Source organism: Motacilla alba, chromosome 27 (genome assembly GCF_015832195.1).
Source record: "Motacilla alba alba isolate MOTALB_02 chromosome 27, Motacilla_alba_V1.0_pri, whole genome shotgun sequence".
NCBI classification, from domain to species: domain Eukaryota; kingdom Metazoa; phylum Chordata; class Aves; order Passeriformes; family Motacillidae; genus Motacilla; species Motacilla alba.
Window position 1 is genome coordinate 3561232 of NC_052042.1, and position 16902 is coordinate 3578133.

General features: G+C 61.7%; 2 protein-coding genes across 5 annotated transcripts in view; one reads left to right on the forward strand and one right to left on the reverse strand.

Annotated features, from left to right (window-relative positions):
• Window positions 1-11016, forward strand: part of MED24 (mediator complex subunit 24) — a 17867-nt gene extending 6851 nt beyond the window's left edge. For 2 of the 4 annotated variants that reach the window (XM_038162982.1, XM_038162983.1), the window contains exons 7-26: window positions 253-403; window positions 596-709; window positions 1435-1482; window positions 1628-1710; window positions 2041-2127; window positions 2424-2535; window positions 3086-3228; window positions 3887-3924; window positions 4539-4621; window positions 5848-6026; window positions 6131-6230; window positions 6549-6724; window positions 7455-7719; window positions 7892-8073; window positions 8189-8260; window positions 8345-8396; window positions 8726-8825; window positions 10260-10337; window positions 10451-10599; window positions 10705-11016. In XM_038162982.1, coding sequence (XP_038018910.1) covers window positions 253-403; window positions 596-709; window positions 1435-1482; window positions 1628-1710; window positions 2041-2127; window positions 2424-2535; window positions 3086-3228; window positions 3887-3924; window positions 4539-4621; window positions 5848-6026; window positions 6131-6230; window positions 6549-6724; window positions 7455-7719; window positions 7892-8073; window positions 8189-8260; window positions 8345-8396; window positions 8726-8825; window positions 10260-10337; window positions 10451-10599; window positions 10705-10821 — 2329 coding nt within the window. In that variant the 3' untranslated portion in view covers window positions 10822-11016. Of the gene's footprint in view, window positions 1-252; window positions 404-595; window positions 710-1434; window positions 1483-1627; window positions 1711-2040; window positions 2128-2423; window positions 2536-3085; window positions 3229-3886; window positions 3925-4538; window positions 4622-5847; window positions 6027-6130; window positions 6231-6548; window positions 6725-7454; window positions 7720-7891; window positions 8074-8188; window positions 8261-8302; window positions 8397-8725; window positions 8826-10259; window positions 10338-10450; window positions 10600-10704 lie in introns of all 4 variants that reach the window. The other 2 variants (XM_038162984.1, XM_038162986.1) reach the window with 1 other exon arrangement.
• Window positions 11017-13998: 2982 nt separating this feature from the next.
• On the reverse strand, window positions 13999-16321 carry CSF3 (colony stimulating factor 3). The gene is made up of 5 exons (XM_038163285.1): window positions 16102-16321; window positions 15427-15587; window positions 14994-15101; window positions 14719-14865; window positions 13999-14169 (listed from the first exon to the last, which is right to left on the reverse strand). The coding sequence occupies exons 1-5, from the start codon at window positions 16115-16117 to the stop codon at window positions 13999-14001; spliced, it is 603 nt and encodes a 200-aa protein (XP_038019213.1). The 5' UTR covers window positions 16118-16321.
• Between the last annotated feature and the right edge of the window lie 581 nt (window positions 16322-16902).

Here is a 16902-nt window from a genome sequence, read left to right on the forward strand (position 1 = left end):
ACCCTGAGACCTTTTAGTATCCCTCAGCTGCTCTGGCCACACCAGGGCTGCTGTCCCTGCTCTGGATCCCCCTGGAATTGCTCCCAGGGAGCACTTGGCTGTGCCTTGGAGCTCCCAGGCACAGGTGTCCCAGTGTTCTGCCCTGGGGCAGCAAAGGTCAGGGCTTTGGCCAGGGAATGGGAGTGGGACAGGAGGAGCAGGAATCTGTCCCTGCAGGGCTCCAGTGACCCTGGGCTGTCCTCTTCCACCCAGCATCCCCACCATGCTCTCAGTCCACTCAGAGCAGCTGAACAAGACAGGCTTCCCCACCGTGCACGCTGTGGTGCTGCTGGAGGGCACCATGAACCTCACAGGAGAGACCCAGCCACTAGTGGAGCAGCTGATGATGGTGAAGAGGATGCAGGTACAGAAGTGACAGTGTGTTCTGCTCGGGCAGCCTGGGGCTGTGGGGCCAGGCCATGTGCCTTCCCTGTGCTGGTCCTGGTCCAGGGGAGCAGCAGGAGCCCATCAACACCTCAGCAGGGGTTTGGCTGTGTTGGGGGATGTGCTTTGCTGCCAGCCCAGCACTGGGAGGGTTTGTGTGTGTGCCCCACAGCGCATCCCCTCCCCTCTCTTCGTGCTGGAGATCTGGAAGGCCTGTTTTGTGGGCCTCATCGAGTGTCCTGAGGGCACAGAGGAGCTCAAGTGGACGGCCTTCACCTTCCTGAAGGTAGGGCCCAGCCCCAGCACTGAGTCCCTGCCCGCTGCTGTCCTTTCCCTGCAGGTCTGGCTCCTGCTGAGCCCTGAGCTCTGCCAGAGCAATCATTCCTTCTTTGCAGTGCGTCCTTTGGTGTGCCCACACCCCACAGTGTGTCCCTCGAGGTGTCCCCCACCCCACAGTGTGCCCCTTGATGATGACATGCCACCTGACATGTGGCATGTCATCATCCACCCTGTGTCCCTTGGGATGCCTTTCAACCCCACAGCCTGCCCCTCACTCACTCAGAATTCCGCTTGGGTTACCCCCACACCCCAAAATGTGCCCCTTAGGGTGTCCCACACCCCACAGTATGCCCCCCACTCCTCACAATGTGGTCCTCAGGGCGGTCCCCACTCCCCACAATGTGTCCCTTGGGGTCCACCCCACCTGAGCCCTCCTGTCACCCACTGAGCATCAACTTTGCTGTCAGGGGCCTCCTTCAGCCCAGCCTCATTTTGTGTGGCAGAGTAAGTTTTCCTGAGATGTTATGGGGGAAATTGGCTCCAGGTGATGGTGGAAGGACACTGCAGAGGGGAACAGGGGCACAAAGTCCCCTGGGTGCACACACTGCTCCAGAAATGCTGCTTTCCTGGGGCTGGGAGAGCAGCTGTGTGCAGCTGTGGGCTGGTGCTGCTGGGGGGTCCCAGATGTGGAATGGGGTCTGCCCTTGTGTCACTCTGTTCCCTGTCTTTCAGATGCCCCAAGTGCTGGTTAAACTCAAGAAGTATCCCCAAGGGGACAAGGTGAGACTGATGGTGCTGTGCCTGGCCTGCACAGAGAAATGTTCCCTGTCCCAAAAACCTTCTCTGATGGAGCAGGTGGGGACAGGGGGAGGTGGGCCTGTGCCAGTAATGTGGCGAGCTGAGTGCCTGGCTTTGTGTTTGCCAGGATTTCACTGAGGATGTGAACAGTGCCTTCGAGTTCCTGCTGAAGCTGACCCCTCTGCTCGACAAAGCCGACCAGCGCTGCAAGTGAGTGCTCACCATGGTCACAGCTGCCACGTAGCCACAGCCACCCCCCTGTCCTCAGTGTGGGGTGCTGGGGCATCTCCTGGCAGGGCCGGGTTAGTTTCTGATCCCATTTCTTCTTCCTGAGGAGCTGCTGCTGCCACATGAGTGAGGCAGTGAGTGTGTGGCAGCTGAGTCACGTGTGTGACACCCAGAGCTGCTCCGGACCCTGCAGCACCCTTGGAGGGGTGGCACAGGGCCAGGAGGGCAGCTCACGAGTCCCCCTGCCCTGTGGCACTGTCTGGGGTGACAGGAATGCTGTCCTTGGGGCTACAGCTTTCCTCTCTCTTCCAGCTGCAACTGCATGAGCCTGCTCCTGCAGGAGTGCAGCAAGCAGGGGCTGCTCTCTGAGGCCAACATGAACAACCTCATCGACAAACGGTACAGCCACCCCGAAGTCTGGGGAACCCCCACAAGTGGGGCAGGGGCACCTGGTTTTGGGGGGAGCGAGAGGGAGCAGCTGTGCTGGCACTGGGGGACTGCAGCTGGGATATGGTGGCCTGGGGGGATGGGATGCTGCTTTTGGGATAGGTTGGGTACAGGCAGAGTCTGTCCCCTCAGAGAGGCAGCTGGTGGTGGCCTGAGGCAGTGGCTGTCCTCTGAGGGTGCCACTGGGTGCAGGGAGGGAGGCAGGGTGATGGATTCCTACACACTGGCCCTTCTTTGGGGTCCCCCAGGGCTGCAGACAAGGAAAACTCTCCGTCCCTGAAATCGGCCGAGAACGCCAACATCCAGCCAAACCCTGGGCTCATCCTGAGGGCTGAGCCCACTGTCACCAACATCCTGAAGGTCAGTGCCCTTCTGCAGCTGTGCTGGGCTGGCTGGGCTCCTTTGCCAGCAGCCATCAGTCCAGCCAGGCAGCCAGGGTGGTTGGGAGGCGCCAGATTTCTCCCTGCCCTGGGGTGGAGTAATGGAGGAATCACTCAAGCCTTGCTGCTCCATTGTGGAGATGAGGAGCTCCCCTCCTCCTTCCCAGGAAGCTGGAGGAGCTGTCAGGTGGCATGTCATCAGTGCCAGCAGCGTGAGCCCAGCCAGCTCTGCCCGTCCTGCTCAGCTGCTCTCTGTGTGTATCTCCCCTCTTCCCTGGGGACTCCCCCTGTCCCTGTGTCACTCTGGTTGTTTTGCTGCTACCGAGTGACAGGGGGTGTTTTCCTGCTGGTGGCAGGGGCTCAGAGGCCTCCATCCCACCTCTCCCAAATCCAGCAGGTCCCTGCTCCTCCAGGTCTCAGGGACAGCTCTTGCAGCTGATCAACTCTGTACCCCGAAAGCTGGAGTTTGCTGCTGCTCTGTAGCACACATTCCCCATGACTTCCATTTCCTCTTACTTTTTTGCTTGTAGACCATGGATGCAGATCACTCCAAGTCCCCCGAGGGCCTGCTGGGGGTCCTGGGTCACATGCTGTCTGGGAAGAGCCTGGACTTGCTGCTGGCAGCAGCAGCAGCCACTGGGAAGCTGAAATCCTTCGCTCGGAAGTTTGTCAAGTGAGTGTCCACCTGGGTGGCACTGTGACTGGTCACCAGGGGGCTGGGGGCACAGGCAGCCCCCTAAACTGCCCTCGAGACAGGGCTGGATGTGCCTGTGACCCTGTGGAGCACTGGGGAGGGCTGGGATCTCAGGGATGCTGCACCCCACAGCACCCCATCTTTGCCTCTGCATGAACAGGACAGAGAATTGGGGCCGGGTTGGTCTGGGGGTGTTCAGAAAACTGAAGGCTATGGCTGAGCCCTGGATCCAGGGCAGTGTGTCCCTGCCTTCTGCAGACACACACGTCCTGGTTAGTGCACACGCACCAGCACACACGTGGGGCTGCGTGATGGGCACCCCCAAGGTGCCTTGGGGTGCATGGGGGGTCTGTTTGGGGTCTGTGCTCTGAAGTGCCCTCAGAGCTGGCTCTGGCACCCTTGGTGTGGGGTGAGCAGCATGGCTGGACCTGTGTGGCCACAGGAAGCAGAGACAGGGAGGAGGTGACTTCCTCCTGTGGTGCTGGAGGGTGTCTGCAGAGCTGGGCCTTGCATCTCCTGCCCCTTTGTGCTGGGATGGAGTTTTTGGGGGTCTGCCAGGCAACCCCCTGCTTGTGTCAGAGCTGGGAATTGTCTGGTTGGACTGATCATGCTTTGCTGCCACTCTCTGCCCCTCCAGGCTGAATGAATTCACCAAGCAAATCACCGGGGAAATCTGTGAGTGCGTGTTCCTCCGTGCGTGGGGAGATTGGAGCTGTGCCCCCCCTGCTGCCCGTGCTGGGATGCTCTGGGGCCTGGCTGGATTCAGCTGGGACTGGCTGTGGCACCGGAGCAAGCTGAGCTGTGCCAGGCCCGGCTGGGGGTGCTGGCAGGGAGGAGGCCCTGTGCCAGCATGGATCTGGGCTCCTGGGGACACGCTGCCTTCATGTCTGTGTGCCCGTCCCAAATCTGGGGTGTTCCCTTGAGCTCCCTCTCCCCAGCTGAGCCTGGGGGCCCCTTGGCTCCCTCCCTGGAAGGGGTGATGTGTCAGCACAGCCCAGATAAGGACTCTGACTCCGTGTGATGAAACTTGCAGTGTGCTCTGACCTTCCGTGGTGAGGGGGGCCCCGCTTGGGCTGGGGCTGCCCAGAGGGGGGCCAGAGCTGCTCTGGGGGCTCGAGCAGAGGCAGATGAGGTGGGGGGAGGCACTTGGAACATCCCTTTGTTCACACTGGGGGGATTAGAAACTCTGTGTGGGGGAAGCAGGGCCCGGCCTCCATGCTTGTGGGGTTCTGCTTCCCTCCTCCTGCTGAGGCCAGAGAGCCCCAAGGTCTTTATTTCTCCTCCCTCAGCCAAGAGTGGCCCAGTCCGGGCTCTGCTCTTTGACATCTCCTTCCTCATGCTGTGCCATGTGGCCCAGACCTATGGCTCAGAGGTAAGGATCCTCCGGGGGGATGAGAGGGTGGGACTGGATCCCGTGAGGGAGGGGAAGGATGAGGCTGGATGCTAAGAGGGGCTCTCAAACCTGCCAGCTCAGCCCCTGCGCTGCTGCAGCCTATCAGCCTCCTCTAGTGGCCAGCCTGCTACTGTCCCCACTGTCCCTCCTGTCTCTGCAGCCACTTCATAGCCCAGGGCACAGCACCCAGTGCCTGTCACCTGGAAATCTGTCCCTGGGGCTCTCTGGGTGCCAGGTGATGGAGCAGGACTGGCTGTCACCTCCCTGAGGACTTGGGCTGTGCTCCATTGGTGGGCGGTGGGATCAGTGGGAATGCTGCTTCCAATGACCTTGCAGCTCACCAGCCCGCTCCCAGTTTGCCCCTCCAGTTTGGCACTGGTTGGCTGGAGGCTTGCACGGCCAGGCAGTGCCAGCCCTCCCTGTCCAAGGAGGAACTCCCAGCCCTGCTCAGGAAACTGCACTTGGGTTGCATGAAAATTTTCCATGTTTCGACATCTGTGAGTGCTGGGAGGCGAAACGATACCGAAACACTGGGAATGCAGAGAGGGGGAGAGAAGGGCCAGCCCTGGGAGCAGGGAGGGGGAACCAGGCAGGGATGGATGTGCCCAGGGCTGTCCGATGAGATCTCATCCCCCCTCCCAGCCCAGCGCCTTTCCTGCCCAGCTGCTGCCGAACAGATGTGCGAAACTTTTTTTGGACAAAAATAGTGTCCCCTGGGTGACACGGGCTGAGGGGAGGAAGTGACGTGTGGGGTTCCCAGCTCATGGCCCCCACAGGACCCTCCCAGCCGGGCTGTGTGACCCCAGCCCCAGGGACTTGGCAGGGTAGTGGGGGGACAAGGGACTTGTTTGAGCTGGACACTGTGACCCCGTGGCTACACTTACAGCTGGCCTGGCATCTCTCCTCTGAGCTGGGCTGTGTTCTGCTGGGGAGCACCCTGGTGTTAGGGGAAACCACAGCCCACAGAGGGGAAACCAGTGCCTCCGGGGGGCTGACCAGTGCCCTGCTGGGACCTCACCGGTGCCTGCTTCTCCCTCCGGGCCACAGGGCGGCGCTGTTCCCACGGCCATGGGCACCCCCGGGTGGGGACAGACCCCAGGGTTGGGGGTCCCCAGCAGGGTCCCCGGCTGGGGGACAGACCCCAGGGTTGGGGGTCCCCAGCAGGGTCCCTGTTGGATGCAGACCCCCTGTTGGTTCCTTTCCAGGTGATCCTGTCGGATTCCAGCCCTCCAGGCGAGGTGCCCTTCTTCGAGACCTGGATGCTGACCTGCATGCCCGAGGAGGGGAAGATCCTGAACCCCGACCACCCCTGCTTCCGCCCGGATTCCACCAAGGTGGAGTCCCTGGTTGCCCTCCTCAACAACTCCTCCGAGATGAAGCTGGTGTAAGAGCCCACCCATGTGCCCACCCTGCCATGTCCGGGGGGAGCCCCCAGCCCAGCTCCCCTGGCCCCACAGCTGGGTCTGAATCCCCATCTCTCCCCGACAGGCAGATGAAGTGGCACGAGGTGTGTCTGAGCATCTCAGCTGCCATACTGGAGATCCTCAATGCCTGGGAGAATGGAGTCATCAACTTTGAGTCGGTCCAGGTGGGGCTGGTGGGGGGCAGAGTGGACTTGTGCTGTGTCCTGAGGAGGAGCCAAGGGTCCAGAAGCTCTGGGGTACCCTGTTCTCCTGCCCTGATCGCTCTGGCAGCTGCCTTGGAGCTTGCTGAGACTTGGAAGTGGGAAACTGATGTGGCTCCAGCCCCTTGTTCCTGCTCCAAAGTGCCCTGTGGGTGGCAGTGGGACTGGCAGGGACAGGGTCACCCCTGGAGGAGAGAAGGGCTGGGACCCTGCAGTCGGGACCCACAGCCCTGGGAGGTGATGGCTGGCTGTGCTCATCCTCTGCTCTGTCTGTTGTCCTAGAAAATCACAGAAAACATCAAGGGGAAGGTGTGCAGCATGGCAGTGTGTGCCGTGGCCTGGCTGGTGGCCCACGTCCGCATGCTGGGCCTGGACGAGCGGGAGAAGTCCCTGCAGATGATCCGGCATCTCGCCACGCCCCTGTACGGAGAGAACACGCTCCAGTTCTACAACGAGCGGTGAGCTGGGGGACACGGGCCTGCTCCTGCCCCGCAGCTGTGTCCCAGTGCCACATCTCCTGCCCTGCTTCCCCTTTCCCACTTCCTGGTTCTGTGCCATCTCCTGCCCTGCTTCTGCTTCCCAGTTCCATGCTGCCTCCTGCCCCGTTTCCACTTTCCAGTGCCATTGTCTCCTGCCCTTCTTTTTCTTCCCAGTGCCGTGCCATCTTCCCTGTTTCTGCGTCCTGGTGCCGTGCCATTCTCTGTCCTGCTGTCCCTTCCTGGTGCCATGCCATTCTCTGTCTCTGTGCCCCGCTGTCCCCAGTGCCATGCCATTCTCTGTCTCTGTGCCCCGCTGTCCCCAGTGCCATGCCATTCTCTGTCTCTGTGCCCCGCTGTCCCCAGTGCCATGCCATTCTCTGTCTCTGTGTCCCGCTGTCCCCAGTGCTGTGCCATTCTCTGTCTCTGTGTCCCGCTGTCCCCAGTGCTGTGCCATTCTCTGTCTCTGTGTCCCGCTGTCCCCAGTGCTGTGCCATTCTCTGTCTCTGTGTCCCGCTGTCCCCAGTGCTGTGCCATTCTCTGTCTCTGTGCCCCGCTGTCCCCAGTGCCATGCCATTCTCTGTCTCTGTGCCCTGCTATCCCTTCCCAATGCTGTGCCATCTCCTACCCCACTGTCCCTTCCCAGTGCCACTCCATTCTCTGTCCTGCTGTCCCTTCCCTGTGCCCACCTGACCCCTTGTCTCCGCCCCAGCGTGGTGATCATGAGCTCCATCCTGGAGCACATGTGCGCGGACGTCCTGCAGCAAACGGCCACGCAGATCAAATTCCCCTCCACTGGCATGGACACCATTCCCTACTGGAATCTTCTGCCCCCCAAGAAGCCCATCAAGGAGGTGCTGACCAGCGTGTTCACCAAGGTGCTGGAGAAGGGCTGGGTCGACAGCCGCTCCATCCACATCTTCGACACCCTGCTGCACATGGGGGGGGTGTACTGGTTCTGCAACAACCTGGTCAAGGTAGGACAGGGCAGGAGGGACCCCTAGTGCTGCGTGGGGTGCTGAGGCCGGGAATGGTGGGTCTAGTTTGTGTTCCCAGTGTCCTGGGTGTCCCTGGGCTGGCTGCTGGGACAGTTGTGGCACTGGAGGGGAGGGGAGTGGGGCAGGCCCACCTCTCCCCTCCACCCTGCAGGAGCTGCTGAAGGAGACACGGAAGGAGCACACGCTGAGGGCTGTGGAGCTGCTCTATGCCATCTTCTGCCTGGACATGCACCAGCTGACCCTGACACTGCTGGGCCACATCCTGCCCAACCTGCTGACAGACTCCTCCAAGTGGCACACCCTCATGGACCCCCCCGGCAAGGCCCTGGCCAAGTAAGAGCCCAGAGCAATGGAGACTGTCTCCTCAAGGCCTGTTTGGGGAGATGTGGAGATGATCTGTGCTGGGATGAGAATCCCAGCTACTCAAATCCCATTCTGGCTTTGGCGGTGCCACTCTGGTCCCCATTTCTTGCTGTCCCCTGAGGGAGAGGAAGCTGCTGTGTCCTGCACCCATTGTCAGGTGGGCTGGCAGCACCTGGCTGTGTCCCTGCTCTGTCCCCAGGCTCTCTGTTTGGTGTGCCCTGAGCTCCTACTCCTCCCACAGCAAGGTCCAGGCCTCGGCCCGGCAGAAGAAGAGGCACCGGGAGGACATTGAGGTGTGTCTGGGTGGAGCAGGGGCTGGCTGGGGACTCTCTGTGCCCAAAAGCAGCAGTGGCTGGGGAAGGTGAGGGTGGCAGGAGTGGGTGGGTAAAGCCAGGCTCCCTGCCCAGCTTTTCTGGATTCTCTGAGACCTTCCAACCTCAAAATTCAGGATTCTCCTTTCTCTTTTGTGGGCAAGGGGCTCAGCGTGTGTCTGGCCTGGATTGGGGTGCTCTGGGTGAACAGAGATCAGATCCTGGGCTGTGGGGCTGTGCAGAGCCCAGGGTGGGTGACCAGCCCTGTGCAGGGTGAGGGGCTGGTGGGGCTGACCCCCCTCTCCCCCCAGGATTACATCAGCCTGTTCCCGCTGGATGACACCCAGCCCTCCAAGCTCATGCGGCTGCTGAGCTCCAACGAGGAGGATTCCAACATCCTCTCCAGCCCCAGTAAGTGCAGGAGGGCAGGGGGGATGCCTCCCCTGCCTCGCTGTCCCTTTTGGCTGTGAAATGTGTATTTGCACGAAACCCCTTCCCTTCTCAAACTGGCTGGCTCAGGGTCTAGAGCTCTCAAGTGTTTTTTGAGTTATCTTGAAGATTCTGTGTTTGGGAAAAGTCAGTTTCTTTATTTTTCTGATCAGAACAACTTAAAAGGGTGACATTACCCTTTCCTTTCATGCCAGGACCCCACACCCGAGGGGCTCAGGGGGGGCTTTGTGTCCCTCCAGCCACTCCTCATGAGACCACAGCTGGAAGTGACATTCCTGGTGTCTGGGGCCGAATCCTGACATTCCAGTGCTCTTAACAAGGCTGAGGCAGAGCGGATGAGGGCCCCGGTCACATCCGTGTCCCTGCAGGGTCACCGGTTGCGACAGCTCCGGCGGGGGATTTGCTGGGGGGGATCCATGTCCTGCCCAGTGGGTGCTGTCATGGTTCCCACATACATTGTCCACACTCCTGGGCAGTGAGTCAGGACATTCTCAGGTCATTGTTTCTCCCTTTATCCCAAATTACTCTATATATTAGTTTTCGACACGTCCACTGACCTTCGGTTTCAGTTGCTTTCATTGCTGTTGAAATATGGGCTTTTCCCTTTATTTCACTTATCTTCTTTTACCTCCTTGAGGCAGTCCCACCTCTTCCCAGTGACATTCAGGACTTTTTTGGGCTATTTGCTGCAGTGATGTGGAAATGCCGCTTCCTGCAGCCACCATGTAACTCATGTGATTCCATGAGAAAAGTGTGGGAGGGCTTTCTTTTTTTGGTGAGCATCCTCACAGCAGCACAAGGTGGATCCCGCAGATTTGGGCAGGGGCTGTGGGGTGTGCACAAGAGCCTTCCCAAGGGGATTCCCATCCCATTGGAGCAGACCTGAGCCAGTTCTTCCCGCAAGAGTGCCCAGCAGTGCTTCACAGCTGGGGCCAGCTCAATCCTCCTGGTCTGTCCCAGGATTTGCTGCTGGATTTGGGTGTGCTCCAGCTCTGATAGCTGGATTGCACCCTGACAGTGAGATGGGAGGGCTGCTGTGCAGCTGTTGAAGGTCTGGCTTGCACACAGGATGTGTAACGTGTGTGTCGCTGCTCCTCTCCTCCGCTCCTGATGGTGACACCACGGTCACACCCCAAAAGCAGCATGGGAAACCTCCTGGGCTGGCACAGGGGACAGGGATGGGGCAGAGTCCACCTGTGCTGTGTTTCTGGGGTGCCCCACTGGCACAGACTGTCGGGTACATGGGGCCTAAACCCCTTCTGCTCCACCGCTGCCTCATGGCAAAGCCCCTCCCAGACCTGGGTGACCTCGAGTGGCCAGAGCTGGCCAGTGTGGACACGTTGGCTGAGCCAAGGGGGCCGTGAGGCTGTTCTGACTCCGTGCTCCTGCCCCCAGATCGCTCCATGAGCAGCTCGCTCTCTGCCTCCCAGCTCCACACCGTCAGCATGAGGGACCCGCTGAACCGGGTGCTGGGTAAGGTGGGGATGGGTCTGTGGGGTCACGTCCAACCACTGGGACGCCAGTGGGACACCAAGTTCAGGCCTCCCAGAAGTGACCTGACTGTTGCTTTCTCCCTGTCCCCGCAGCAAACCTCTTTCTGCTCATCTCTTCCATCCTGGGGGCCAAGACAGCTGGCACCCACACCCAGTTTGTCCAGTGGTTCATGGAGGAGTGTGTGGAGTGCCTGGAGCAGGGCAGCCGTGGGAGCATCCTCCAGTTCATGCCCTTCACCATGGTGGGTCCAGCAGCTGTCACACCCCTGTCCCTGCCTGGGGAGTGCCTGGCCGCATCCCTGGCTCCTGCTGACACTCACCTGTGCTTCTCCTCTGTCCCTGGGCAGGTTTCAGAGCTGGTGAAGGTGTCCACCATGTCCAGTCCCAAAATTGTCCTGGCCATCACTGACCTCAGCCTGCCCCTGGGCCGCCGCGTTGCCGCCAAGGCCATCGCCGCGCTGTGAGCGGGGCTGCTCGGGCCGGGGGGACCCCTGAGGGTCTCCTGGTGGTCTGCATGGCTGGGATGGCCCCTGTCACTGCAGCTGCTGCAGGGCTGCTCCCTCAGCACACAGAGCCATCTCCTTGCTCTGCTTCATGGCACTTTTGAGACTGAGACCCCCCCTAATTTTTTTTTTATTTTATAAATAAATCCTTTTGTACAACCACCTTTTGCCTCATCTCATTTGGGCTTCTGGGAGTCCCCAGAACCCCTCCATCCTGGGGGTGATGGGGAGCCAGTGGCCAAGCCCTGTGCTGGGCAAGGAGGGGGAATCTCCCTCACCCTGTCCCGGACCTGAGAGTTGGTGGTGGGCTGCCTGTGGTGCTCTCACTGGGTGGGGCAGGGATGCTTCCCTGCTGTGCTGTCAGCCACAAGCAGGATCTTGTAGGGAATTCTGCCACGTGAGTGTGAGTTCTTGTTGGAATTCCTCCCCATGAGTGTGAGTTCTTGTTGGAATTCCTCCCCATGAGTGTGAGTTCTTGTTGGAATTCCTCCCCATGAGTGTGAGTTCTTGTTGGAATTCCTCCCCATGAGTGTGAGTTCTTGTTGGAATTCCTCCCATGAGTGTGAGTTCAGTCCCCGGTGAGCACGGGCAGTGGGTGGGTAACTGTGGCCTCACCAGCACCCCACCAGCCTCGTGCTGGGACAGGCTCCCTTGGGACTGTCCCCACACCCTGCCAGCTGCTCCAGCAGTGAATCCTGCGAGAGCTGTTATGAGCTCTTGTCCCCGGGGAAGTGGCAGTGCCAGGGCGGCTGCACCTCTGCCCCTTCCGCTGGTTTGACTCACAAGAAAGGGGAAAGCAGGGCCAGCAGGTACCAGCCCTTCCCTCGGGGCACCCAGTGCGGTTCCCAGCCCTGTTTTGGGAGGCTCTGAAGGGAGATGGGGCACAGAGGGATCCTGCTGCAGATCTGGGTCGGTGCTGGCTGGGGAAGAGGCAGCGGGATGGTGACTCAGGGCCGGGCTGACCCCATCTGATCCCAGGATGAGCTCAGCCCTGGCAGCCCCCAGGCTTTGCTGGAAGGAGAGACCCCGATGCACTTGGAGTAGCTGTGGGTGTTGCTGCTCCTCGGCCTGCACACACAGAGCATCCTCCCCTTCCCGCTGGCCCCCAGGTCCAGCCCCTGTCCCCATCCCCTGTCCCCATCCCGGGAGCAGCTGCGGGGCTGGGCGGGGTGGATAACGGAGCCGTGGCACACACCGGGATGGGCTGGGCTGGCCTCACCGAGCCTGACACCGGTGTGAGTCCCACCCTGAGCTGGCACCGACCCGCCCGGGCACCTCTGCTGGCCCAGGGGCGGCTCTTTACCGTTAGCCCGGAGCAAAGAGCGGGACCTGGCGTGGCCTTCCCAGCTCTGTCAATATTTGCCGAGGCAGCCCCATGCCTGGCGCTGGCACCGGCGCTTCCCCTTACAGGAAAGGGCTGGAGCAGGAGAAGGGAGTTTTCTGTAAGCACCCGTGAGGCCGGGGAGGAAGGAGGGAACTGCCCACCCCGTGGGTGAGGGCTTCCCCCTTGCAGTTCGTGAGCGTGGGGCTCCAGCCTGTGCCAGCCCCTGCCCAGGGCTGGGAGTTGGGAGGCAGGAACTGGGAGTCCTGGCACCCCCCAGCACTCGGCTCTGTCCCTGCGTGGCTGGGATGAGCGTGGTGCGGGATGCTGGTGGTCATGGGATGTGAGCGTGGGCCCAGTGGCAGGAAATGGGGCTGGTGAAGCTGGGACAGCCCAGGGTGGGCAAACACCCATTGGGGAGAGGCTGGGGGTGCCCTTAGGGGCTTTCTAGGGCAGGGGACATGCCCAGGGCTCTCCTGACATTGCTCAGCCACATTGGGGGTGCCCCCTTTGTCCATCCACTCTGCTGAGAGCCTCCTCCCACCAGGGCCCATCCCTGGGCACTGGGAGGGCTCAGTGCGGGCTCCTGGCACATCCCTGGGCAGCTCTGGGGCAGATTCCCCGTGTCACAGCAGCAGCAGAAGGATGGTCGGGGACCCCCAGTGCCACCAGCCCGGGGGTGAGCCCACAAACCAGCTCTGGGCATGGTGCTGGTGCCCTCGGCGGGCGCGGGCGGCTTCCGGAGCTTTCTAGGAATCGGCTCTTGCCCAAGCAGCGCTGCCGGGCGTGGGAGGAAGTGGCCACCCCACAGCACCTCCTGACCCTCAGCGGGCTCAGGCCGTGGGCTGGGGGCACTGGGGGGGCTGCGTTTCATCTTTCTGAGCTGACGCCAGCAGCTGCAGCACCGCCCCAAATCCCATTCCCTCACCCCCCATGTCTCTGTCCCTGTGTCCACCCCACACCCTGGCCGCTCTGCCTCCCTCCCACGCAAGCAGGAGACAGCGGAACAGAGAGAGGGAGAGTGCAAAAATAGAGTTTATTTCCATTTTTATCACATAGAAAAAAAGCGGGTGCTTCTTGGGGCTCACCCAGCTGCAGCAATAAATACAGTACAAAACCCCCCACGCCCAGAGCTCCCACACAACCACGGGACTGGGGCTGCGTCAGGCTCAGGAGGATGGGAATGTGTCCAAGTGGCTCCTTCCGGCCAGGGATGGGCACAAATAAGTTAAACTGCAATAAGTACTCTGAGTTTAGCAGGGAAGGGGGACAGAGCAGAGATGCAGCTCCCCAAAGTGCTGGGGCTCCCCAGAAAAACCTCATCCTGGTGAGGCTGCTGTGTTCCTATGGTTCTTCCATCTTCTCTTCCCTCCCTCCCTAATGGCTAATAAATATTAATTACTAGAAATAACACCCATCAGATGTGTCCCTGCAGGCTGCAGCCCAGACAGGGAGATGCTGCTCTGGAGCATCCTCATCCTGGGACGAAGGTGTTTTCTCGTGGGACGATGCAGCAGCCCCAGCAGTGCAAGCCATGGAGAAACTGAGGCACAGGCAGTGCCAGCAGCAGCTGTGGGGGCTCAGCCCAGCTCCAGAACCTCGTAGCAGAGATACGCTTGTGTTTAAATATTAAACAAGGGTGATGCTGCACAGGTACCTGTGCACGGATCCACCGCGGGATCCCCTGGCGCCTGCCCGGGGCCGCAGGTGGGGGAGCATCCCCAGACAGATAAATATTAAATAGCCATAAATATTAAATAAGCAGGAAACGGGGTGCTCCCGGGATGTCCCTCGGGTGGGACATCCACAAACAGGGGTCAGAGGCTGGTGAGGTGCCGCAGTGCCCGGTACGCCGTCTCCAGGAACCGCTGGAAGTTGGCCAGGATGAAGAAGCCGCCGACTTGGTGGTGGAAGTGGGAGGAGAAGGTGGGGACGGGCTCCTGGTTCTCTGTGGGGTACGTCACCGTGGCCAGGCCCAGGTCCTCCATCTGCAGCCAGGCAGAGGCAGAGGCAGAGGCAGAGGCATCAGCTCCAGGCTGGAGATGCCCCCCTGCCCCAGTGTGCCCCCCTGGGCATGCAGCCCCCACCCTGCCCACCCATCCTTATGAATACAACCCCTGCCATGCCCACCCATCCCTGTGGATGCAGCCCCTGCCATGCCCACCCATCCCTGTGAATACAACCCCTGCCATGCCCACCCATCCCTGTGAATAGAACCCCTGCCATGCCCACCCATCCCTGTGAATACAACCCCTGCCATGCCCACCCATCCCTGTGAATAGAACCCCTGCCATGCCCACCCATCCCTGTGGATACAGCCCCTGCCATGCCCACCCATCCCTGTGGATGCAGCCCCTGCCATGCCCACCCATCCCTGTGGATACAGCCCCTGCCATGCCCACCCATCCCTGTGGATGCAGCCCCTGCCATGCCCACCCATCTCTTGGGATACAGCCCCCACCGTGCCCACCCCTCCATTGGGATGCAGCCCCTGCTTTACCCACCTGTCCCCACAAAGCCCCCCTTTGCCCCCGCACCTGCTGCTGGATGTTGGAGGACAGGTTGGCCATGTCCAGCTGCAGGGTCTCCACCAGCCCGGCGTGCCCGGGCAGCAGGGCCCGGATGGTGGCCAGAGAGCCGTGGTAGACGCGGAGGCCGGCACGGATCTGGCTGAAGCAGGTCTCCTGTGGTGGGCACGGCGTGGTCAGTGGGGCTGGGCATGGCCTGGCCACCAAGACACGGAGGCTCTGGGGCGGCCCGAGCCGTGACAGAGCTGAGCAGCTCGTGGCAGGGGTGGGTTGCCCTCACTCACTGCCTGGAAGGTGCGCCTGTGACACTGCTCCAGCGGCGCCTGGGCGATGTCCAGGTCCTGCCGCACCAGCAGCAGCTCGTCCTCGTTGCACAGCTGGAGGGTGTCACACTGCGGAAAAAGGGGACAGGGTGAGGATACCACAGGACCCCGACACACCCGGGACCCCCCAACATCCCATCCCTGTGGGGACCCTGTGCAGCCCAGCCAGGAGGAGGGAGGGGATGGAGTGCACGCGGTGCCGTGGGGACCGAGGTGTGGCTGTTGTGTACCCAGGAAGGTCACCACGTGTCCCCGCTGGGTGCCCCAACACCCCGGGGCTGAGCCTTGGGCAGTGGAGGGGACACTGCTGTGTCCGATAAGGGCAGGGAGGGGGTCACCTTATCTGTGACCTCACAGTGGCTGCCATCCCCCCTCGGCAGCGTGTGGGACTCACCACCAGGCGCTGCAGCGCAGCCACGTCCCCACGGATCTTGCGGGTGAACTCGAGATTCCTCTGCAGGAAGAGCTGGAAGTCCTGGTCCCCTGAGAGCTCGGTCACTGGTGCCCCATGCAGCGCCCGCCACAGCAGCACGGCCAGCAGCAGTGCCAGCCCACCTGCGGGGACAGCGGCTCAGCGTCCACCCCAGCGAGCCCCGACCCTCAGGCAGGGTGGGCTCAGCAGCCAGGACCACCCTGGCGATGGTGGCAGCAGCAGCGTGGCCTGGGGAAGGGGCAGAGACCCCAAAAGGGGAGAGCGACCAGTGTTCCCAGCATCTGACCAGCGCCAAGGTGGGGGCTCTGGATGTGTGGGTGCAGCAGCTGCTACAGGTAGGGTGGGTTTAGGGGTGCTCTGGGTGCAGTGGGGGCAGTGGGTCCTGTGGGCAAAGTGGGTTTTGGGGTGGTTTGGGGGCAGTGGGTCCTGTGGGCAAAGTGGGTTTTTGGGGTGGTTTGGGGGCAGTGGATCCTGTGGGCAAAGTGGGTTTTCGGGGTGGTTTGGGGGCAGTGGGTCCTGTGGGCAAAGTGGGTTTTGGGGTGGTTTGGGGGCAGAGGGAGCGGGAAGTGAGTGAGGGAAGCGGGAGCAATGGGAGCAGTGGGAGATGGGGGTGCTGCACGGCTGCTGGCTACTCACGGGTGAGGAAGCACATGGTGACTGCCCGGCTCGGTGTCTCCTCCTCTGTGCGGTGCGGCCCTGCCCAGCCCGGCCCGGCTCCTCTCGCTGCTGCCCGGCCGTGCTCATTGATCGGGTGGCATTTATAGCGCACGGGCCTCGGGGATTCTCACCGATGAGGCAACAGCGCGATTGCTTCACTGCCTTAATCACAGCATGCAAATCTCCCGAACCGGCTGCTCGCCGCGGCCCCAGCGTGGGGCTTTCCCGGGGCCGGTGGGCAGCGGTGCCCCTCGGGGTGGCTGCGGCCGCCCGGTGGAGCCCGGGAGTGAGGCAGGTGCCGGGACAGGGCAGGTGGCGCCTTGGTGACTCATTAACCTGCTCGCTGGGCTCCCACTACGCTGGCCAGGTGGGCCAGTGCCCAGCACAGCAGGGTCATGTGCAGGGTCACTCACAGGGTCGCTCGCGGGCGACCGGCCAAGGGGATGGTGGTTTCTCGCTGTCACTCTGGGGTTGTCCCCATGCCCGGCCCACGTGGGCAGCACCCCCTGTCAGCTGTCCCAAACGCCAGGGTGGGTGCTGGCGGTGTGACCTTCACGGTGGTGTGACCTTCATGGTGGTGGCACCAGCTGGAGGTGGCCAAGGTGAGACCTGGTCCAGGCACGTGCCCACCAGGGCTGTGTCTCCCTGGGGCAGCCACCACGGGGCCAGATCCTGCCCTGCTGGGTGCCATGTGCCCAGGTTGTGCCCAGTGTCACCCTGCGCAGCACCAAGCACCGGCCACATCGGGCTGACCCCACCCGCAAGGGGTCAAACCCCCCC